The 24110-nt window shown below is 36.1% G+C and overlaps 3 protein-coding genes across 3 annotated transcripts; all 3 read left to right on the top strand.

Moving 5' to 3' along the window:
• The first annotated feature begins 12391 nt into the window (after window positions 1–12391).
• Window positions 12392–14376, top strand: LOC111920521 (uncharacterized). The gene is made up of 2 exons (XM_023916099.3): window positions 12392–13298; window positions 13933–14376. Exons 1-2 carry the CDS (start codon window positions 12557–12559, stop codon window positions 14031–14033), a joined length of 843 nt encoding a protein of 280 aa, XP_023771867.1. The 5' UTR covers window positions 12392–12556; the 3' UTR covers window positions 14034–14376.
• Window positions 14377–20393: 6017 nt separating this feature from the next.
• Window positions 20394–21995, top strand: LOC111920520 (mitochondrial zinc maintenance protein 1, mitochondrial). Its single transcript, XM_023916097.3, has 2 exons — window positions 20394–20728; window positions 21780–21995. The coding sequence occupies exons 1-2, from the start codon at window positions 20476–20478 to the stop codon at window positions 21854–21856; spliced, it is 330 nt and encodes a 109-aa protein (XP_023771865.1). The 5' UTR covers window positions 20394–20475; the 3' UTR covers window positions 21857–21995.
• Window positions 21996–22328: 333 nt separating this feature from the next.
• LOC111920519 (pectinesterase inhibitor 6) lies at window positions 22329–23171 on the top strand. Its single transcript, XM_023916096.3, has one exon. The coding sequence runs from the start codon at window positions 22398–22400 to the stop codon at window positions 22950–22952; it is 555 nt and encodes a 184-aa protein (XP_023771864.1). The 5' UTR covers window positions 22329–22397; the 3' UTR covers window positions 22953–23171.
• Window positions 23172–24110: the final 939 nt, after the last annotated feature.

Genomic DNA, 24110 nt, shown 5'->3' with positions numbered 1-24110 from the left:
CCATGTTGATGTGGGCATGTCACATCAGCTTCCACTAGGGTTAGAAAAATGGACTTGCAAAGAAAACTTTTTCTAACGTTTGACTATATTCAATAGTTAACGTATTGTATCATTAACTAGTTTATAACCCGTGGAAATCACGGTTATAAAATTAATCAAACTTTTATAATAAAAACTCAAAATTATTAATAAATTATTTTAAATAAATCATTAATTTAAGAGATATTTTTTATTAGTTATGTGAAATTATAATCATTGATTCAAATAAATATATAAAATTAATTTTTAATATATATTAGATATTTTTTATTTGTGAATTAATGAAAACAATAATTTAAAATTTAAAATAGAATCACATTAATGAGGAGGTCTAATAAATTTAAAATGAAAAACTAATAGATTGACAAGTGGCAACACATTAATTAAAATGTCTAATATGGTGACACATGGCAAAAGAGCTACTCTTTTATTAGTATAGAGATTTGTTGTGGCCTAATTGGTAATCGGTGTGTTTTCAGAGAGGGAGGTCGTGGGTGTCGTGGGTTTGATTATCCTTTTTTGGGCTAATCTATTAGAAAAATAAAAGTTTTTTGGATTTTTTAATAAATTTTTCCAAAATAATGAAATTTTTCTTGATATTTTGTTTTATCCTTTGTATGTCTTTTATAGGGTGTTTGGGAGTGCTTACTTGTTAGTTTATTGGTTTTTTAAAAAAAACAATAAGCTAAAAAATGTTTCGCTTGTTTGAAATGATTTTTTGACTAGACAAAAAATGATAGTTTCAAAAGGTGGTAAATTTTGGGTTTTTTGGTGACTTAGTGGTTTTTTTGTTCATTTGACCTAAGTCAAACACTTTTATTTTTTAAAATCAACTTATTAATTTTTTAGTTTTTTCCACCATAAAAGTTAATCCAAGTATTTTTAAAAACTCATTTTCCAAAATTCTATAAATCAATAAGGACTTTTCCCAAAAACACTTTTGAGATTAAAAAGCACTCCCAAATACCTTCATATAAATATTGATAAAAGTTACACTTTAAATATACTGAAACCAAAGAGTATAGATGGGTAATATAATTTAGATCGTGTATATATTTAGGTGTTGTTTGTTTTTTCGAAGCAAAAATTCAAAAACTCTGCGGACCACCTCTGCAAACCTCTTTAGTAGAAGAGATGGATCAAACTGTTGCAGACTGTAATAAGAAGCATGTTTGATTTTATTAATATTTGCAGACTGCTACAGACATTAAAAGTTTAAAATAAACTAATTAAAAAAAATATTAAAATGAATTAACTTATGTAAATCAAATGGGAGAAAACAGTTAAAGAGATATAAATTTAATGTATTAAATGTTAAAGGGATGAAAATAAAATATAGTATATAAGTAAAGGACCATAAACGTAATATTAAATATACTTCATGGACACTTATTTAAAAACAACACAACAATGTTGTTAGATTTTTGGAAAAAAAAAAAAGGGGGGGGGGGGGGGGGGGGGGGTTGTTTTTTTGGATTGGATTTTTTATGTTTAGGTTTGAAGGGGTGGGAAGAGGCACAACAAGTGCTTCCCCAAGAAGCACATGGTCAGAGGTTTTAAGCCCCGAATACTTCCGAAAAACAAACTGTTGCGGGACAAAAAGTGTTGCGCGTGTACTGCGTCGCGCAGCAATAAGAGTTTTGAAGAGGTTTTTTAAGAAAAACAAACAACACCTTAGTCATTTATGTTTATTTTTTATATATTTAGTTATTTATATTTTTTATTTTGTAAAGATATGACTATTACATTTAATGGTCATACGTGTACAAAGTAAAAAACATAACTAACTTAATGTGTACCATAAAAAGGGGAATTAACTCATTTAACCCATACAAACGAGTATTTTAATAGTAATAACCACCTTATAATTTTTCTTTTAAATGACTACTTCCTCCGGAATATCGCATTCCATAATAGTTACATTCATTCCGGAGTTAGGGTGGTTGGTAGGTATCAGGTCCGGAATCTGATAATCATACGTTCCGGACTAACAAAATGGATTTCGGATTATGTTTTCCAGAATACGATACTCCAGAGTATTTATGTTCATTACAGAGTTGGTGATGGTTAGTAGGATTCGGAACTGGAATCTGACGTCTGTATTTTCCAGACTGAAAAGTGTATTTCTGAATGTACAACCATTCCGGAGTGGTTAAAATAGGGTATTTGTGTTCTTTGTTCATCCACAAGCTACATGCAGCATTTTTGTGTCTTTGTTCCCCAATTCGTCCACAAGTAGTGTTCTTTGATGGTTATCGTTATCTAAAAAAATGAGTATGTACACATATTTTTTCAAGTGAAGTTTCTAGTGGAAGGAAATAGTAATGTATCGAAGAATCTATGCAGTATATTGTTCCAGACTGTATATGCTTTAATGTAGATATTGTTGGGTTTTTTATGCAACTATATACTAGATTAAGGCAATGGAAGCATTCAATATGTAACATCTGATCCAGGTATTATTCGGTTTGGTTAAATTTTTAGGGTTACGGTGCATGGACTCAGCGAGTTGGCAGTCCAAATCGTCGAGTGGAGGCATTTAATCGTGGTCACGGATCGGGATCGACTCGGCGAGTCAGTGTTGTAGGGAGAAAACCCTAATTTTATGGTTTGCCCCTTATATAAACATCATTAGCTGCCTTATAGCCTTCCATTTTACACCCTATAAGTTGTTCTCAGCCGCAAACCTTTTGCGTGTGAAGAGAGAGAGCATTTGGGAGCTTGTCTTTGGGATTTTGGGGAGGATTTCAAGCTTGAAGAGGAAGTATCAAGGGAAGAGCACTAAATCGAGTATCTATTTCGTGTTGGGCACCTTATTGAGGTATTAATCTATTAATTACCTTAAAGCTTTAAGCTCTTAGATTTCTTTTGGAAAATTATGGCCATCCTTGAGGAAATGGAACCAAGTTTGGATCTGGACCTATCACAAGGATATGGTTCCAGATATGGACCTTCTTAGGTCCCAAATGTCATAAAGTTGTCTCCTTTGTGCACCCTAATTCTTATTCATGCATTAGGGACTTGTACGAAGCTTGTTGATGTGGTTTTGGCATTATGATACTTAGTATGAACGTAAAGTTGGCAACTTTACATGGTATTATCACTATGAGAATATAGATCTGAAGTTTGGTACCTTAATTCCCACTGGAAAGGGCCGAATATGTGGGAACTCGTCGAGTCGCTCTTGTGACTCGGCGAGTCGGAAGGGTTTTCTCGTTCACAGCCAAGGGTTCACGGTCAAGGATGTTCGGTTGGAAGTTTACGGCTGTGAACATCAAAGAACTCGACGAGTCTCTCGGGTGAATCGGCGAGTTGACGAGTCAAGCAAGGAACCCGACGAGTGGCTAATTGTACTTGACGAGTAAAGGTCAATATGGACTGTTGACCTTGACTACAAACATAGACTTTGACCAGGGTTGACCTGAGGGTATTTATGGGTTTGTGTCAAGTTACTTACCTGATGATTATGGGTAGTTGGGAAGGAGCAACGTATGGGATATATCTGATTTTAGCTTATCAGTTCAACAGTCAAGAGGTGAGTCTTCTCACCATACCAATGGGTCTAAGGCACTAAGGCCCGCCCATTTTATGATAATTGGTATGCTTGTTATGTAGAGGTGTGTGATATGTATGTATGCATGATATGCGGTAGAGATAGCCTGTGTGGCTAATGGTAGAGGTAGCCTTCTGGCTAATGGTAGAGATAGCCTTGCGGCTAACGGTAGAGATAGCCCTTGTGGCTAATGGTAGAGATAGCTTGATAGCTAATTGATATGTGATATGAGGTAGAGGTAGCATTTATAGCTAATTGTTATGTGGTATGCGGTAGAGATAGCTTTTATAGCTAATATGTTTTGTGTTATGTGGATTGTGTGTGGGTATGCTCTGCGGGACTCACTAAGCTTTGTGCTTATGGTATATATCTTTGGTTTCAGGTATCATCAATTTGGAAAAGAAGAGCTTGGATTGATTGCGGTGCACACACCTATGATTTCCGCAATGAATGATTTTGGGATAAACTCTAATAAATGATTTACTTAACGATGATCTAGAATGTTTGAAATAAATGGCATCTATGTTTTAGTTATATTACAAATGAATTTTTTACCCTTGGTTTTTGGGTCATTACAAGTTGGTATCAGAGCCTTGGTTTGAGGGATTCGGAGATACCTTCAGTTGTGTCTGAACTCAAACTGAAGATCTGTAAAGTTTTCAAAAGCTTTCAAAAGAAAATGTTTTATGTAAAGAATTTCTAAGACAATAAAGGGTGTGGTGCATGCAATCAGTCGAGCTCAAGTATGTTTCCCCAAAATACCTACACTTGTTATCTGCTATGATTCGATTAGGAACCTATGAATCGCATGCTAGTTAGGGCTAGGGGAGATGTTTGTATATGTTGTATGAGCTGGTAGACTTGCATGCTAGTGCTGAGTAATCATCAATAGGTTGGCATGATATATGGTGCTTGTAGGCGTGAGAATATTGGATGCCATGCTGGAATGAGAATGATAATTAGTATTTGTAATTATTATGTGTATGCTTTCAAAATTGTATATGGTTAGGATCTTATAGCCTTTGAATAATTGACTTGGCCTTATTTCATGTTCCTCGTCTAGTTGTGGTCCTAGGGTAGAGTCTATTATTCGACAGTCTATTAGGTCTTGTTCTGTGTATAATTTGCATGCATAAGACAGCCGATAGCGAGGGTAGATGTGGAAAACATGGGTTGTGGTATGTGGGCCAAATGTTCTATGATAGTTTGTGGTTCGGAGATTACCCCAGGGTGAGCCTAGGATGAGATTAGTAACAGGATTCACCTGATTGTGAATTGTATGTATAGATAGAATTATTTGATTGGAACATGTTGATTATTTTTTACGTTGTCCGAATGTTACTTTCTTTGTGCTTTGTAGGACTTCTAGCAATGTGAGCTAGCTAATAAGTGAATATGTTAGGTCACATGTGGCACAGGCCGGATAATCTCAGAGTGATGGATTTGGCCCTATTGCGCAACTCTCATCCGAGTCTAACCGTTCTAGGATTACTCCTGTTACTCAAAGGATTATCTGATCTCTGTTGCATGTGGCTATATTCATAAGGTAGCTGGTTGACAATATTGGGAATCTTTCAGCAGCTGGGGACTGGGTAGGTTGGAAACCTAGGGGGAGCCTAGGAGGTGCTTCGGTGGATGTTGTATTGTTGTTTAGCAGACATTCAGTACATCATGGGAATAGGTGACTTAGAGTATTCAGGATGATTCCGGAGGAAAGTATGGATAGGTGTGGAAGGTAGTATTGGGCCCGTACTACTGAAAGCACAAGGTCCATACTCGAATCGGGAAAAGTCTTGGAGAATCTAAGAATCATGGGGAGGAGGATTCTTGGTTATGATTGGATATAGGGGATAGTTGCTTCGCAGAATGAGGATGAGCGCACATGGGTAGGACCAGGGTTTGGTCCCGACTCCGGTGGTGATCCAGTTAGTGGAAGGACTGCTAGAAATTTGAATTCATCATGGATCAGGCGGAAAGGATTGTGCGATCTATTGCACATTCGGGATTGGAGACCAAGTCTCAGGGATAGTTTGTAGCCCGGTTTAGAGCATAGATTGCTTCAGTTGTTGCTGTGTATCCGCAACGATTGAACTAGTAAGTAGATCAGGGTGTGAGACCTTGAATGATATGGATCACACAGCTGAGGATGGAAGATTGATTAGGGGTACCTCAATAAGAGAGGTTCAGGTCAGGTGAATTCATTGGAGGGTCTCGGGCGGAGACCCAAGAGTTTGGATCAGCACTTGAGAGGCCAGCAGGGTCGGATCCAGTGCAACGTTTGCAGAAACTGGGCGATGGAGTTTCGTTCCAAGGGTTTGGACTGTCATTGGGATCGGAATGAGGTGTTACATCATGGTCTCAGGGTGGTCGAGGTATCACAAGAGGAGGTGGTCAGTAATCCTTCAGATGTTTGTGGATATGCTAACTTTGGCCATGTCTGGTAGATATTGGGTAATTGTATCGCTTGGGTATCTTGATAAGTTGGATCTCGGGTCGGTATTATGCTAATGTATAGGTTATCAAGGGTTGTCAGATGTCATTCAGCATGTCGAGGAATCTTTAAGAGGTCTTCAGACGGATGTACCTCGCGGAGCGGAATCTACATATACCGAAATTGCTCCGAGTCGTTGTCGGGATTTGTTCAGTGATCTAGGTTGCTATGGTGTATCAGGGTTGGTCACATTTCCAGAGAATGCCCACAGGGGGAAAGGCCATTATATTTGTTGCGATCAGAAGGGTGACAATGAGGTCGACCGTTTGAGAATAGGAGAGGAGCGATGAGTGCATCCGCTCCGGCTAGTTTGAGGATCACCATTGGACGAGAGAGTAGAGTTGGAGCCCAGCAGGGAGGGGCACCACTTTGCAGGGTCAGACAAGGGGGATCGGAACTCCTGCAGGAAAGGGTACAAGGTATGTACCCTTTTGCCTCCCCACCAGCGTTGCTTGTATTTAGTAGCGGATATTTTCATCAGCATGGGAAGGTATATCGTTGGTTGTTATCTCAGGTGGTGGTTGAGTTACATGCATCTTCAAGAAGAGTTATATGCCATCTGCAAACCGTGAATTTGGGTGGAGTAGTACGGGGTCATCTCCTCATATATCACAGATTTTTTTTCCAGCATTCGAGTGTCATTATGAATATGGTCGGGGTTGGTTCAAGGGTTCGTACGAGGGGATTTTGATTGGGTTCAGTAACTAGGAAAGCCTCTCGGAGTTGCCGAGGGAGGGAAAGATAAGTGGTCACTGAAGTATTGTGGGAGCATCTGACCTTTGGACTCCGAGATCTGAGTGTGGTATCAGTGTGAACAGCTAGAGTCATTGGCATTGTTTGGGACACAAGATGTGCTAGTTGGATTTCAGGAATTGTGTTGTTTGGAAGGGTTATTGGTCGATCCGGCCAAGATTGAGGTGGTTATGAGGTGGGAGGTGCCGAGATCACCCCCCGAGATCAGGAGTTTTCTAGGATTGGTCGACTATTATCGGAGATTTATCAGGGATTTCTCCAAGATCGTCGTGCCTCTCACCAAGTTGACCCGGAAGGGTGTTGCTTTTTCATGGGGTCCGGAGCAGCAGACCTCGTTAGAGACACTTCGCCAGAGATTATACGAAGCCCCGGTGTTAGCCCTCCCGGAAGGGATGGAGGATTTTGTGGTGTATTGTGACGCATCGATATCGGGGTTGGGTGTAGTACCTATGTAGAGGGGAATGTGATAGCGTATGCATTGAGGTAGCTGAAGCCTCATGAGACGAGGTATCCCACCCATAATTTGGAGTTGAGGGCAATGGTGTTCGCCCTCAAGATCTGACGTCACTATTTGTATGGGGTTTGGTGTACCATATAGACAGACCACAAGTGCTTGAAGTATTTGATGGATCAGCCCAATCTGAATATGCGCCAGATGAGATGGTTAGACGTGGTTAAGGATTACGATTGTGAGATCCTGTACCACCCAGGAAAAGCTAATGTTGTAGTTGATGCCCTCAGCTGTAGGGCAGAGATTGCCCCGATTCGAGACATTTGTAAGTGACTGACAGTGATGACTCCGGTGTTGGACACCATTCGGGAAGCCCAGGCAGAGGCCGTGAGACCGGAGAACCGTAAGAGAGAGCGGGTGATTGGTCAGGTACCTGAGTTCGTTACCGATAGTCGCGGGATTATGACCTTTCAGGGTCAGATTTGGGTGTCGTATGCAGGCGGGGCACACACCACTTTGATGGAGGAGGCGCATCGATCGAGGTTCTTGATCCATCCCGGGGGCACTAAGATGTATTTGGATCTAAAGAAAGATTATTGGTAGCCCTGTATGAAGAGGGATGTAGCATGGTTTGTTGAGAGGTGCTTGACCTATCGCAGGGTTAAGGCCGAGCACCAGTGTCTGCATGGCAAGTTGCAGCCACTTGAGGTTCCCCAATGGAAGTGAGAACAGATTTCTATGGATTTCATCACCAAATTGTCGAGGACCGCGAGGGGTGTCGATGCAATTTGGGTGATCGTCGACCGGCTGACAAAGAGTGCTCACTTTCTTGCTATCAGTGAGAGCTCTTCTGTAGAGAGGCTGGCAGAGATGTATGTGAGGGAGGTGGTATCGCGACATGGAGTGCCGATCTCGATTGTGTCAGATCAGGATGTACGTTTCACTTCCAGGTTCTGGAAGAAGTTCCACGAGGAGTTGGGCACGAGGCTGCATTTCAGTACCGCTTACTACCTACAGACGGATGGACAGAGTGAGCGGACGATTCAGACGCTCGAGGACATGCTTCGGGTATGTGTGTTGGACTTCAGAGGGAGTTGGGACACGTATTTGCCGTTAGATGAGTTTTCCTATAACAACAGTCACCATTCAAGCATTGGTATGCCTCCCTTCGAATTGTTGTATGGGAGGAGGTGTCGGAATCCCATCTGTTGGGGAGAGGTAGGGCAGCGAGTGATGGGTAGCACTGAGATAGTGCTTCAGACGACAGAGCAGATACATCAGGTTAGACAGAGGTTGTTGACGGCTTATAGTCGCTAGAAGAGTTATGCGGATATGCGACAATCCGAGCTTGAGTTCCAGGTGGGAGACTTTGTACTCCCGAAAGTGTCTCCTTGGAAAGGAGTGATTCGATTCGGGAATAGGGGCAAGCTGGGGCCCCAATATATTGGGCTATTTAGGGTGACCGCGAGGGTGGGCAGGGTAGCATGTCGGTTGGAGCTACCTGCGGAGTTGAGTCAGATATATGATACCTTCCACGTGTCTCAGCTGAGGAAGTGTATTGCCGACGAGTTGGCGTTGGTGCCGTTGGAGGATATTCAGGTGGATACGAGCCTGAAATATGTTGAGAAACCGATCACGATCTTGGATCGGAAGATCAAGGTTCTGAGGAACAAGGAGGTGCCCCTGGTTCAGGTCTAGTTGCAACATCGGAGAGGGTCCGAGCTGACTTGGGAGCCGGAGTTAGAGATGTGGGAGCAGCATCCAGAGTTGTTTTCAGCATGAGACTTCGAGGGCGAAGTCTGTTTTTAGTGGGGGAGTATTGTAACATCCCGAAATTCAAGTATAACTATTTAACTCTTCTCTTTTGTCAACTTGTCAAATTTAGCCCTTAAGTGGAAAATGTTGCAAATGAGTACGCTGCGCGTACTCATGCGCTTAAGTTGGACGCAGACTCGTCTAGGTACGTTGGGCGTACCCAGGGTTACGCTGGGTGTAGCGGGCCCAGATGCAAACCCTAATTTGTGGCTTGTGCACTATATAAGCAATGCTAAGGCCTTATCCTCAGCCACCATATCAGAGAGTGAAACCCTAAGAGAGCATTTCCTTCGTCCTAAAGCTTGTGTGTGAGTGTTTTTAGCTACAAGTGCCTTTGTGTGTTAGTGAAGAAGAAGGGGAGGTGCTTGTGGAGGCTAGGGATTGAAGTTCAAGCTTGGATCTGAGTTCTTCAGAGGGAGGGGCTTCACTTAGAGGTAAAAAGCTCAGAACTTTCCTCTTTATTTTGGTTTGGTGTTGCATGGTCCATTTTTAGGGTTAAAGCCCCAAAGGTGGAGACTTTATGAACATAAGGGACTCCATGGACCTAGATATGTCCCATTTTAGTGATATATGTGTTGTAGATCCATAAAAATCCCAACTTGGTCGTTATTATGGAGTCATACTTGAGTTATGGGCTTTTAAGTGTTGGAAATGGAATGACATGGGTGTTGGTGACTTTTACAGCCATGCAAAGGCTTAAAGTCACCGACTTTATGGATTAAGAGGCTTAGGGACAGTCAGATATGAAAGTTTGACATGTGTCTTTACCGTTTAAGACCCAAAATCAAAAGGAATCTGAAACTGGGAGTTACGCGGGGCGTAATCCCAGTACGCGCAACGTAAGGGGTCGCGTTCCCCGATTCTTTGAAGTCGCCGGGTACGCCCAACGTACTGATTTGGTATGCGCTGTGTAATCCGGAGGGTTGACTTTCGTTGACTTTTAGGGTTTTGGTCAACATTTGGACTTTTGGGTCAGGGAGGGGTAAAAAGGTCTTTTACCCTTATGTGGGATTGTAGGAATGGATTTAAGCTAACCTTTGAGAGCCATTATTTATTAATATTGTTTATGTGATTAGGCGGGGGCTAGATCAGTGTTCTCGTGTGAGAGATTATCCGAGATACCCGAGGTGAGTCTTCTCACTATACTGTACCTGGAAGGGTGCCTATGTGTGACCGGAAGGTCTTATATGCTATGAGATGTATGTGTTATGTGCTGATATGTGATATGTATGCGTTATGCATGTTATGTATGATAAGGACCGGAAGGTCAAGATGATATGGACCAGAAGGTCAGGAGGTTACAGACCGGAAGGTCAATACGGGTAGGACCGGAAGGTCTACCGGGATTCGGGACAGAAGTCCCTTGAGACACATTTGGACCGGAAGGCCCCACATAGTTATGGCCTGGAAAGACGTATGTGTTGTGTGTGGTATTTTGGGGAACTCACTAAGCATTTATGCTTAAAGTTGTTGTGTTGTGTGTTTCAGGTACTAGTGAGGACCGTGGGAAGGCGCCGGCATGATCCGTACACACTGAGAGGATTTATGTATTTGAGATCTTTTGAGATTATGGGATTTGTTTGTTATGATGACATTGGATACAGTTTGTTTGATATTGTTTTGATGATTGAAAATATGATTTAAAAATGAAAATTTGTTTTGAAAATTTACATTGTTACATCATAGGTGTCGTGGAGGTTGTTAAACCGATGACATTGGCACCAATGTTAGGTGATGTTGCGGTCGCAGAAACTTTATGAGCTTTACGAGATTCTTTCATGATTAATTTTGATCGGACATCATATAAATAAAGAAGTGGAGTGGTTTGTTGTATGGGCATGGTGATGCCTTCGTAACTTTCATTGAGACCATCAATCAATTGTAAAACAAGTCTTTGATTTGATGTCGACTTTCCCATTCCCACGTTGGAAAGTTGATCCACCAACATCTTTTTAGCTTGGCAGCAGGAGTATATGTTGGGATGATGATCAAGATGGGTAGAGACGAACTTGCTGTCAAGATAGACAACCCTTGAACTTTGATTATCTTGAAAGATGTTTTAGAGAGCTTGCCAAGCATGTGAGGCGGTAGTGTTAGGTTTTAGGAAAATGTGAAGAAGATCATTGGAGATTGTATTATAGATCCATTGAAGAACAATGACATCTAGACGAGACCAGATTTCATATTCATAAGTTACTTTGGCCTTCTCTTCTTCGATAGCTGTTGAGGAAGAGGGGGCAGATGGCGGTGGTTTGACTTGGGGGTCGATGTAATTTCCAACTTGGAAGGCATGTCAATGAATTTTGAATAACTCAGCCCATGAAGTGTATTGGCCGTTTTCCGTTTCCAGAGTGAATGGGATGAAGTTTCTGATGTTCGTAACAATGATTACAGGATGATTTTTGGGATCCATTGAAGAAGAAGATCCGATAAAAGAAAGAGAGATGAGAAGATCGACGGCTGAGAAAGGTTTTCAAAGGATTATGGGCTTTGATACCATGCTAACAATTATGTTGAATACGTGTGTATTTCATTGATAATACAAGTATATGTACAAGGTGCGATACACTATTTTCGGTATAGGATAGTACAATATCTTCACTAGCTAATATCCCAGGATACTAGGAAAGATATTTTTGTTGTGATGATAAGATTATCTCGACTACTACTATTATCTCTATGTTTTCTTTGCAAAAATTCAGTAGACATTTCCATGGATTTTAAAGAATTTATGTTTAATTTAAAATTTATATGATTATTTGTAATTTTTACACACAAGTTTGTTAAGATATCGTAACAAATATGATCATTTCATTCATTATAAAATAGTTTAGAATTCCAAATAGTTATTATTATCTGATATCACAATCATTTATAGACCCGATCAAACAACATGTTTTTTATTTAAAAACATACTCATTCAAGGTTATAACAACCATTCATAAACACGATGTTTTCATTTAAAGACACTCATTCAAGGTTACCTAAACAACCCTTTTATTCTTGCAAATAAAAGCTTTTTAGCTCATTGTTGTAAACTTTTGGAGCATTTCAACACATTGTTTCAAAGTTGAGGGGCGTTTATCAACTTAGGGCATGTTCGGCAAAACTAGCTGGTAGCGGGTAACGTTTTGTTAAAAGCTACATGAAATAACATTTGGATTTGGAACGTTTTGATTAAACTAAACGCTAGAAGCTTGTAATATCAAATGAGACTTTCTGATGAACGTTTTATCAAATACTAAAAGCTAGAAGTTCTCGTAACTTTTCCTTAACTAACACGCCCTTTCGTTATTATGTGTGCGTCTGGTTGGAGAGACTTTCTCCGCCTAAAGTGCTCATTTTATCCAGAAGGTGAGAGAAATCCTACTTGTGTTCCTCTCACCATTTCACCGTTGAATTCCCCCAATTCCCAAACCCTAATTTTGATCTCCAACTATCGTCGTCTACGTCAATGTCACCAAGAACCATAGGAAGTTCGCGTCATGCCATAGATACCTGCACGTTCCAGCTTCATAGCTGGAGACCTTTTCATCTCCCCACCACACTCAACAAAACCCTAGAAAAATCCGATAACATCAACAATAATAACCCGACATCTTCTGCTAAACCTCACAAACGGCCTTGCCTCTCCGATCGGGCAACCTCGTTCGCTATTGAAAACCTCGATATGTCTAAGCTGTCATTATTTGACGACGATGGTTCCCGATCGTCTGTGAAATCGAAGCGCGAGAGGATCCATTGGATGGCTAAGAAGAGGCGAAGACGTGGATCAAGGTCTGTTTCTGGTAGGAGTAGTGATAGGAGTGGGACACGGCGGAGGTGTTGTTCAGTTGGTGCTTCGAATGCGTATGGTACCTGTTCAGATTTTATGATGGCGAATAATGCCGGGACGGATTCCAGTGGGGAGTTGTTTGTGAATGGTGGAGGCGGAGGGGATGTTAATTGGACTTCGGATGCAAGTGAGGCAACTGCTAGGAATTTGCGCAGAGAGAGTACTGGTGGTGGAGATAGAGAGATATCAAACAGTTATATGGGATTACATCATCATCATGGGAATTTGGATAATCAGGGTAATGAATCAGGGTACGGAAGTGAACCTGGTTATAGAGGGGATGCTGAGTTCGGATATGGTGATGAGTTGGACGAAGAAGAGGATGATACAAGGTTGTTGTTCTGGGGCAATAGATTTGGAGGTACATTGTTCGTTTCCTATCTTTACAGTTGTTGTTAGCACAATCAGTGTTCAGGATGCATGTGATGTTAAGGACCTTTGTTTACTTATATACAAATTTGAGTCCGTGACCTTTGTTTCAATATTCAGCGTGAACCTATTGAGACCAAAAACATGTCATTATGATGAGAAACAGAAGAATAGAGTCATCTCATCAGCCAGCCGTGGTTATCCAATACCAATTATTTAAAGGGCTATCTCTATTTCATCTACAGATTTAACTATCAAGATATGAACTTTATCCACATGAATGACCATTCACCATTCTTGAACGGATTTAGGACATTAGCAATAGCATATGGTAACTCATTCCATGTATATCATTTGAAAATCAACAGGGGCTTATTCAATGTCAAAAAACTACATGCTTAGTCCATAATGTTTAACATATTAGGCTAGCTACGTTTTTTTGGTGGCTCATTTGCTTAAATATAATGACTCATAAGCTGATTTTTTAACATCACAAATATTCTCAACGCTATCATCAATCTTAAATTTGCTCCTTTTTATTTTATGCTGCAAATGCAGAATTATTTTTCACACTAGTTTCTTTCTGATGGTCTTGTAATGTCTATCCTTTTTTTTTTTTGCATCAGATGCACAAAGTATGGAGATAATTGGTGAGAATACATTGCAAAAAGCTCATCACAGGTGTCGACGCAAGAAACATGAGCTTAGAATGGTTGATGCTGCTTAAAGACACAAGCTTTTATATTAAAAGGATTAGTATAAATCACCACAAAACAGGAACAGGTGATTATTAGTATTATTGATGCCTAATTTAACTCTTATTATGATGGGAAGCGTGAGCTGTGAAGGATTTACTGATATCTTCCAAGTACTCATTCACATTCGTCCATTTTTTGTGTATGTATGTTAATGTAATGTAACCTTATTGATGACAATAGAAGATTGAGACTGATTGGTTGAAAACATAAGCCTGGTGATTTTGTAAAGGAGGGACTTTATATGACTCTGTTTCTATTTACTTGTATATTCAGCTAATTAATTTCATGATTTTCTTGTTTTTATGAGTAAAAGACTATAGCCCCCATCATTTATAGAATTTAACATTTTCTTTCTGTGGGATGTGGATGTTACTTATACTGTCTCGGAACAAATAAATGATTGGTTAATTTATATTTATAATCTATTCTTAATAAAAGAGTACTAGATCAGTCACGTGTCAACTTTTAACCACTGCCTTCTGCCACGTGTCATCTCTCAATCATTATGCTCTCTCATTTTCCCGCTGAGTGATTTCCTTCTTCCATCGACAAATCAATTCCTACATTTTAGCATTTCAGTTAGAGACTTATTATTCAGAAATCATTAACATTAATATCATTTCATTATCATTATTATATAATATTAGAAAGCATCTAATATCCTTATTTACCTATATTCAATTCGAATCCCTATAAAAAAGGACTGATAATCTACAAAAATTAATATTAATATTATCATATAATAATCTTATATCAAACGCATATAACTGGCAAAAATAGCTCGATACAATTATCCTTTGCTGTTTGACATTTCAATTTAAATTTTGAATAAATTTGAAATTTCGGAATTATAGGCTAAAGATCATACGTTTCAAATCATTGATTTCTTTATTTCCTTATTCCTGTTTATTCCTAATTTGCAGTTATAAAAGCCTTTTCCAAAGTACCTATTTTTTACGTTTGCATTGCAAATACCTGTTGCGTCTTTGTCTATTGATTCGTCTTTATCTGTTGATTCCTGCTTTCTATAGAGCACCTCCTTATTCACAGCCTTTCAGTCATAGAATATCAAAACATCAGGTTAGTGTATAAGCATCTTAAAATTCATCCTTTATTTGTTGATTATTATACGTTTTCTTTTTCAGTTATGTTACGCTTGCATTTGTTTCTTTTGCATTATATTTCTTTTGCATTATATTTCTTTTGTGTTATTCTATTTCATGTATATACTGTAAAAATCTAACTAATTTTATGAAAACGTACTATATTGTAATGATATATTTCATATATTATGCTAAACATATAATAGAAAAACAAATGCAAACTAATTCATACTTTATTTGTTGACTATTTTCATTTTCTTTTGTTTATGTTGTTTATGTTTTTTTTATTTTCCATTATGTTTCTTTTGTATTCTTCTATTTCATGTATATACTGTCATATGGGGGTTGTTTTCATGAAATGACATTCTACTTTCATGAAATAGAATTGTGATTTTGTTTTGGATTATTAAGTGGTCTGTTTTTTGTTTATCCGAATGTCATAAATTACAATTCCAATTATGCCCTTTGTGGTTTGTAAACAATTTCGGATTTATATTTTTCATGCTGGTAGTTTGACATTGTGGTTTGTAAGGTTGAAACATTTGTTGACGATCATTGTTTGTTGGAATGATTTGTTTCAGAATTAAATAATTCATTTCACTAATGATAATTATTTATTTAATTTAAAGAGTACTTTGCCCTCTGTTATCATAAATGTATGTATTTTCAATTTTTGTTTATGCATCTAACAACATTCTACTTTTTGGTGAATGTAATTGTTCCAATGTCCGTTTTTAAACAGTTTATCACCAAGATCACACTTATTTTCGTTCTTTTCAGAAAAAATGGGACACACCTATTGTCCAAAGGAGATGTAGGCATTTCCATCACAAGTGCATATAACAGAATCTCCAAAAGGGTTTGATTTATCGTGACATAAAGCTGCAGTTAGAACAAGTTGCACATTACCAATATTTCCTGTTTTCCAATACTAATATTACGATAATGTTTTATTATTGGTGTAATTAGTAATTAAAGAGAAAGAGAGAAAGTTGTAAGTTTTTACCTATGCCAAAGTGAATAAGGGTAATTATTAAGTATGGATATGGCATACAAACAATGCATGCAACAATTAACCTGATAAGTGAACCAGATATGGTAGCCAAAATCACATTAAAAGGAATAAATCACCTGTAAAACATAAATTTACAATTGTGATAATCTTATATTTGTTTGACATATAATTAAACAAATTATAAATGATAAATTTAGCATTCGTGAATATTTTCAAAGGTCATGGCTTGTTCAAGTTGAAAGAATATCAAACACGGTAGCAAAAGTGAAAACACCAACTACATCAAACACAGATTACCAAACTAAATATTTTATTTATTCATATTATTCAGTGAATAATTTTGCACGGAATTATGTCTAGATTTTAGCAAATTCGAAATTCAAATATTTAAACAAGTACTCGAATTTCAAAATTCGAACCAAATTCCACTCTTAAAGAATTTCAGGGTAATCTTTTGAACTTCAGTTTTCGCTAATATCTTCAGATACAATATTTCAGCAAAAAAAAAAAATCAGGTAAATTTTTTTTAACATAATGTATTTTATGTTAAAAAAAAACTAAGATTAAAAATAACTTGATCATCTCTTAGACTCTTACCTTCAATCTTGCTTCTTTCAACCCCCAAAGTTGCGTTTATTTAGTCTCTGAGTTCGAAATCGGCTATTAATCAATGTAAGTTTCTCTTCACTTCACATTTCTATCTTCCTTCATCGATAGAGATGGAGAAACATTAACACCCTTTCAGAAATCGATACGGGATGGATATTATCAGTGGGTGCAAAAATATGTATGTAATTGTAATTCTAAGTCTGGGTTTGTGTTACAGCATTTGTATTACAAACAAAAGGAGAAAGGGGAAGTTTTGGGATTACCGATAGATGTTGAGTGGGTTTTTTGATAAATAAAAAATTCGGAATAAGCATTAAAATGATTAATATGATGTTTTTTATTTGTTTCTCATTTTTTCTAATAAATATATTTACATAATTTTCATTATTATATTTCCCCAATAAATATTAAAAGAAATATAAATTAACTAATAACCTATAAATAAAAAATTATATGTTGTATTTATTAATTTTTTTCATTTATATAGCATTATACAATATTAACTATTTTTATTAATTTATACATATTAATTTATACAAGGTCTTAAATATCAATAAAACATTTTAAATATTAATTAAAATCACATTTTATAAAATTAGAGACAAATCATATATATATATATATATATATATATATATATATATATATATATATATATATATATATATATATATATATATATATATATATATATATATATATATATATATATATATATATATATATGGGCTTAGGGAATACATGACTGTTATGCACCTAATATTAGGTATAGAACCATCAAAAACTACATAATTTTAACAAAATTCAATCAAATATCTTTATCATATTTCTTGTATCCTCTATTAGACCTTATAATTGGCTTTGTATATATTTTTCATGGAGTTTTATAAGTTTAATTTTTGCACCACAAACCGTATATAAGAATATTTTATCAACTACATGTAGTTAAGTATATTGAAATTTATTACAGAAAACTATAATTAAAGATTGTAATTGTTCATTAGAAACTCGATAAATCGCTTCGTATAATCCATCAAAAAAAAAAAAAACAAACAAACAATGCAAGTATACACAAGCTCGGTGTCGAAGGAAGTTATTAAGTTTCTACTAGAGGTTTAATAAAAAACATATTCGAAATACATAGATGTTGGAGATGAATTACAAAATAAACAATCATATGAGTTCAAAAGCAATAGGAAGAGGCTAAGTGTGAAAGAAAATTATGTTTTTTTAATCAAAATGAAGTCAATATAGATGGTTCTATACCTAATATTATATACATGACAGCCACATATTCATTTTTCGCTATATATATATATATATATACATATATATATATATATATGATTTAATAATTGTTTCAAAAATAATTGATTACTCATTATGATAAAATTATTATTTGTTTGCTATTTTATTATTCTTCAATTCCTTAATTGAGGTTTATACGGATTACATAAGTTACCAATCGTCTGTAGCAATTATTATCAAATTATTAATTTTCTTTTTAACTTTACTTTATTATTTTTATTATATATCAAACAAGAACATGTATGCTATGGACGCTAGAGAGGGAAGAAAAAAACAGTTATATATGCATAACATGACCAAGTGTATGTTGTTATTTCCAGAGTTCAAAATAGATAATGATCAAAATTGTTGATTTTGGATAAGGATGATAGATTAACAAATAAAACATCTACTGTTGTGTATAAAGAAGATTTTAGAAATTTATTAAAACTTTGTATAATTTTATTATTTATATAAATTTCAATATATGTTTTATTTTAATTTATATTGCATTCTACAAAATTATATTTTTTTAACATATCTATACAAACAAAATGTCACTTAGATATTCAAACCATTATCTTTTTGCAATTTCAACCAATAATTATATAATTATCATATTACTCACAAAAATGAAAAAGAAAATACAAAGGGTATTATAGTCTTTTTATGTTTAAGAAGGACCAAAAACACAACGAAATCAAACAGTAAGAATGTTCCGAGTGCATAAGAAATGTTAGGGATCAAACATGAATATTTTGCAAATCATAGAGACCATTTCAATAATTTGTTTAAGATTTTGTCAATTTATCACCCGTGGTGTCAACGGGTTATAATCTAGTGAGAAATAAAGTAAAGATATCTATAAAGTGAATTAAAACAAATATTATGTATTATATAGTATCCTGTGTAGAATCGTAAGATTAGAAAATCAACCTTATATCAGATCAAAAGTCCAACGTAGAGCCTAAAATGTTTCTTCATTTGGCTTGAAATCTAGCTTTAAAAATTAGTCCATTCAGTTTGGAATCAAACATTGCAGATCATTCGAGGCTCCACGTCGCCTCGCACCTTTTTGTTCATTAATCTTGAAATCGTTTTGTTTTGTTTTGTTTTGTTTTTTTTTTTTTTTTTTTTTTTTTTTTTTTTTTTTTGGTTTTCTGCAATTGTAAGTCCTACACTTGATTACTGTGTTTTTTTTTCTTAAGCCACTATAAACTATGAAGTATATAATACCGTATAGTTTTTGCTTTATGGCTTTATGCCTTGGTGCCACTGCAAAATTTGGTTCTTAAAAACTTCAAAGTCTAATTTACTGTGGTTTTCTACCTTGAGATTTTAATTTTTATAACCTGTGAGCAGATAGATGTAGATGCACCTTTTCATATTTTAAACATAACTATTTTGTTTTGTTAATCTCATCATCACTATCATGCAAACTATTTTGCAAAGTGGAAAATATCTTGCATAATCATTTTCTTTTTCAAAGTCTTTTTAACTTGACTATAATAGTAAATTTATCAAGGTTATGGCGTGACTTGGTGACAATGTTAAACTTCAAGTTTTTTCAAATTGTAGCGAGCCAAGTCATTTGTAAAGCGTGACTTAAGGTGACAATTATATATATATATATATATATATATATATATATATATATATATATATATATAGGGTTAGGTTATTTTGTTTTCACTATCTATTGTGTGCCTGTATGACTGATTCTGGACCAATCATTTTAGTTATTTTAAGAAAGTAATTAATGCATATTACATGTTGAAGATATAATAGGTATTAATTACATTTTCAACATTTAATAAGCATTAATTACTTTCTTAAAATAACTAAAATGATTGGTCCATAATCAATCATACAAGCACACAATAGATAGTGAAAACATTTGAACCTAACTCTCTCTCTCTCTCTCTCTCTCTATATATATATATATATATATATATATATATATATATATATATATATATATATATATGACTTAGGCAACATTTTGTCAAAGTTTGGCAACAAGTACAAACCTTGGAGTCATGGTGAAATCATGATGAACTTTTTAGAACCTTGAAATTTACATTGAACCAGAATAATGATATATGATGTCACTGATAAAAAGATAATTATGTACTTTGTAAATATTGTGCAACAACTATGCAAAGTAAAACAAAGTATAGAAGTCATTGTTTTGTTTTTATTTATCTTACTATTTTAAGGAGATAGTTTCAATTATGAGAACCTGAATGGTCTGAATTGTAAATATGATTGAATACGAGGGTAGGGTTTGTAAGATAATTGCCAAAAGCTAATCGGCGTCGTCGCTTCATGTATTCTTCGAGTCCGCTGGTCGGCGTCGTGATCTACAGCAGAATAACAACTCAATAGAGAGCAAAAATGGCAGCAAGAGGATTAGCAGCGGAAGCCCTGACAGCTTACAGAGGGCTGCTGAGAGCGACTCGGAAATCATTCGCCGGAGATACCGTGATGCTCGAGGGGTCTGCGGCCGAGGTGAGGAAGAAATTTGAGGAGAACCGTCACGTGACCTCTGAACCGGAGATTCGGAAACTCCTCGACGAGGCACGCGAAGCCTCTGATTTCATATCTAACATGATTGTTCAGGCCAAACTCAATTCCCGCGGCGGCTACGGTACCATTACACTATTTTTTCCTCACTTTTTTTTTCCCGTGTGAGTATACAATGAATTACCGTTTTGCACGCTATCTAGTTTATGCTTTTGGTCGCTATTCATGTGTTCGCTTTACTAGAAGCTCGATGATTGATTTAGACGTGCTATGATTACGATCTTAGATTGCATTGTTAAGAGCTCTTTATGATAGGTTTTCCTGATTATTTCGGTGCTTGCTACATTATGATATTTGCCCTAAATAGTTCATTATAGAATTAGATATGTGAAATGGATTCGAATGATTTAATTAAGCAATCAGTTCATGATCCAATTGCAATTGAAAAATTCTGGTTTGCTAGGTTTAACCAGTCATATCCGCAAAGAATCTCATTTTCTTTGAAATGGATTCTTCAGGTGCTATTGCTGTGGTGAGTCCAGTGTTACCCTGCCCACGCCTTTAAAAACAATTATTTGAAATAGACATTTCTCTTTCGGAAGGAAGCTATAGAATTATAAGCATCTTAGTGCATGTTCATAAGCCACTATTCAAAACTAGGTATCCAGGTTTAGTTGAATTAGGGTTTCAAGATTCGAGTCATACCGACTCTGCTGCAATAAGTAGATCAGTGTCATCCCCTTTTAATTTTTGTTTTGGAGGCAGCCCTTTTCTACATGGGAACCATTGTTATTTCTTTGCTTGATTCATTACAGTTGATTTGAAATATCAATATCGAAAAAAAAAAGGGAAAAGTAGATAATTTTATTGTTGAAGAAATGTTCTTTTTATGAGTTTTGCAAGCACGATGGTTATGAAGCCATGTGTCAAGTGTGATGATTATAAAAGTTGCATATAAAAGTTGCTATACTTGAAAATTATTTCACCCTGTAAATGTGACTTGAAAACTTATTCAAGATTTACAACTGCAGCTTCTTTTTAAATTAGCTGATTTTTTTTTTAAATATTGCTTTAGGGGAACCCTTTTGTACTTGGTATGAGATTATTATAGTTATGGGTATTAACTAATCCACTTTGACTTGATAAATAATTTCCTTATTTATTTATAACTGCAGAAGTGAAGCCAAGCAAGGATCATGCAGGAGCAACACTCGAAGTCCCTTCTGAAGAAATTCTTAAAAATTCTGTCTGATGAATAACTACAAAAGCTAGCAATTAATTGTTGATCTATTTTCCCTAATTATACTGAGAGCTCATATATATATTTTTGATTATGTAATTCATCATAATTATGAGATTTTGTCTTCATATAAACTCTTACCTTCTTTCTACTTTTCCTTGGACTCGATCATTATTTAATGCTTTGTATCTGCTTTCTTGTGAAAAGATCTACTGTAGTGATTTTGATGGTGTGCTAATGATCACAGGGGAAAGGAATATGATAGAAGAATCCTCTCTAACTTCTTTCAAAATTCATGACATGCCCCACCTCATTTCACATGATTCTCTAAACCCCATCTCTTTCAACTTACCACTCTTTATTGCCCTCATCCTCTTCTTGTTTTTATAGCTAACAAACACAAAAAAGGAGTTTCTCAACACTACTTTCCACCTCACCAAAAACCCTTTTTCTCTTTTATATATAATATGTTTCCGTTGTTCCATCTTTTGAACTAAGAATAGGAATACCCTTCAAAGTCTTTAAATAATTCCAAGTTTTTTCAACCTCTTCAATGGCTATTTTAGTAACATCCATGTTGCTACTACTAGCCCCATGGTACTCATGGGCATCTGGAGATAGTGGTTATGTTGTAGATGCTTGTAGTGTTACAACATATCAAGATCTTTGTATCCACTCTCTTGCTTCCTATTCAAACATTGCAAAACGGGACCCGAGTAAGTGGGCCCGGGCGGGTGTCTCGGTCACCATAGGTGAAACGAAGAATGCGACTCGGTATTTATTAGGACTAAAGAAGAAGAATCGATTCAAGGGAAGAAATCGGGTTGCGGTTTATGATTGTGTGGATGTGTTTCAAGACACATTGGATAACCTTCACAAATCGTTAGGGGTGCTTAGACAAATAAGTGCTGTAACATTTGAGACACAGATGGAGGATGTCACTACTTGGGTTAGCAGTGCACTTACTGATGAAGAAACTTGTTTAGATGGGTTTGAAGGGCAAAAAGGGAAACAAATCAAGTTGTTGGAAAGTAGAGTTAAAAGAGTGAGTTATTTTACTAGTAATGCTCTTGCTCTTGTTGCTAAACTTGCTTCCACTGGGCCATAGGAATTACGACAACACCCATTTCACCATTATGCCCTTTAGGCAAACTTACCCTTCTTTTTATATTTACCATCTTTAGCATAAGCAAATAAATTGTTGGTTCCCATGATTGAAATATATGGAGAAGATTTCAAACTCATGGTAACATGAATGAAACACTTGTGTAAATGACTTCACCTTTGTTCCTTTTATATATATATCGTGGTATCAGTATTTTGTGTCTTTTGGTGTATATATTTTCATATAAAATAACATATTTGTATGATACAGCCACCATGAATCATAACAGGCGTAAGTCATAACGTCAACCAAGATTTTTTTTTTTTTTTTAAAGAAAAAAAAAAGGTAAATACGACAATAACCAACAGATGTCATGGGTGTAAGTTCAAAAGTGTCTTGATAATGTTTTCTCATGGAATAATGAATAATTTTTTTAGGCATGTGGAAAGATGATCTGGTGGTCGATTGCTTTGTAAAATGAGCTAAATCATGCTATTGTTAGACTATAGAAACTAGAAAGTGATGGATTAGGCAGGAAATGTCAATAAAGTGAAAGTGAGTGTTCAAAATTTCCTTTTTGCTTATAGATCTGTTGGTTCTCTTTTTTAGGAAAGGGATGGGCGATACAAATGGTCAAAAGTGAATATAACTCAAAACATGTAGGGTTATTTATTTATTTCTGATTTTATTAAGCATCAAAGCTATGACAACTGAGTTGAGCCAACGAAATTGACTCGATTCAAGTCGAGTTGAGTTTGAGTTCAAGCTATTCAGGTATATATTATCAAGCTGAGCCCGAGTATTAGAATATCCGTCTTGTGAAACCCGCGAGTTTAATCAAACATAGTTATAGTTACATTTTTACTCTTTTTTTGTTCATATTTACATATTATAGAGTTGAGTTGAGTCAAGATCACAAGCTTAATCGTATTTTTATTGCAACTAAATGTGATTTTATTTTTTAATAGCTATTTGAGTCGAGTCAAGCTAATAGGGGTGGTTTTAGTAGGTGTATCGGTGTGGCACCGACAACATTTACTTTTTCTGTCCACAGTGGAAAAAATTTTGATTTTTCGATTTTTTTATCTATTTTTCCTATATCGACAACACGTTATTTCAACCTCGGCAACGCCTACTATGTATTCCTACGTCTGCCCTTGC

This window comes from Lactuca sativa, chromosome 9, assembly GCF_002870075.4.
Source record: "Lactuca sativa cultivar Salinas chromosome 9, Lsat_Salinas_v11, whole genome shotgun sequence".
In the NCBI taxonomy this organism is placed as follows: Eukaryota; Viridiplantae; Streptophyta; class Magnoliopsida; order Asterales; family Asteraceae; genus Lactuca; species Lactuca sativa.
This window is presented reverse-complemented; position numbering and strand designations above follow the sequence as displayed.

Bases quoted from the DNA above. Each gene is read 5' to 3' on its own strand.
- LOC111920521 (XM_023916099.3), top strand. From the start codon at position 12,557: ATGTCACCAAGAACCATAGGAAGTTCGCGTCATGCCATAGATACCTGC. The intron at 13,299-13,932 runs GTACATTGTTCG...TTTTTGCATCAG, and splicing joins CTGGGGCAATAGATTTGGAG to ATGCACAAAGTATGGAGATA.
- LOC111920520 (XM_023916097.3), top strand. From the start codon at position 20,476: ATGGCAGCAAGAGGATTAGCAGCGGAAGCCCTGACAGCTTACAGAGGG. The intron at 20,729-21,779 runs GTACCATTACAC...TTATAACTGCAG, and splicing joins CAATTCCCGCGGCGGCTACG to AAGTGAAGCCAAGCAAGGAT.
- LOC111920519 (XM_023916096.3), top strand. From the start codon at position 22,398: ATGGCTATTTTAGTAACATCCATGTTGCTACTACTAGCCCCATGGTAC.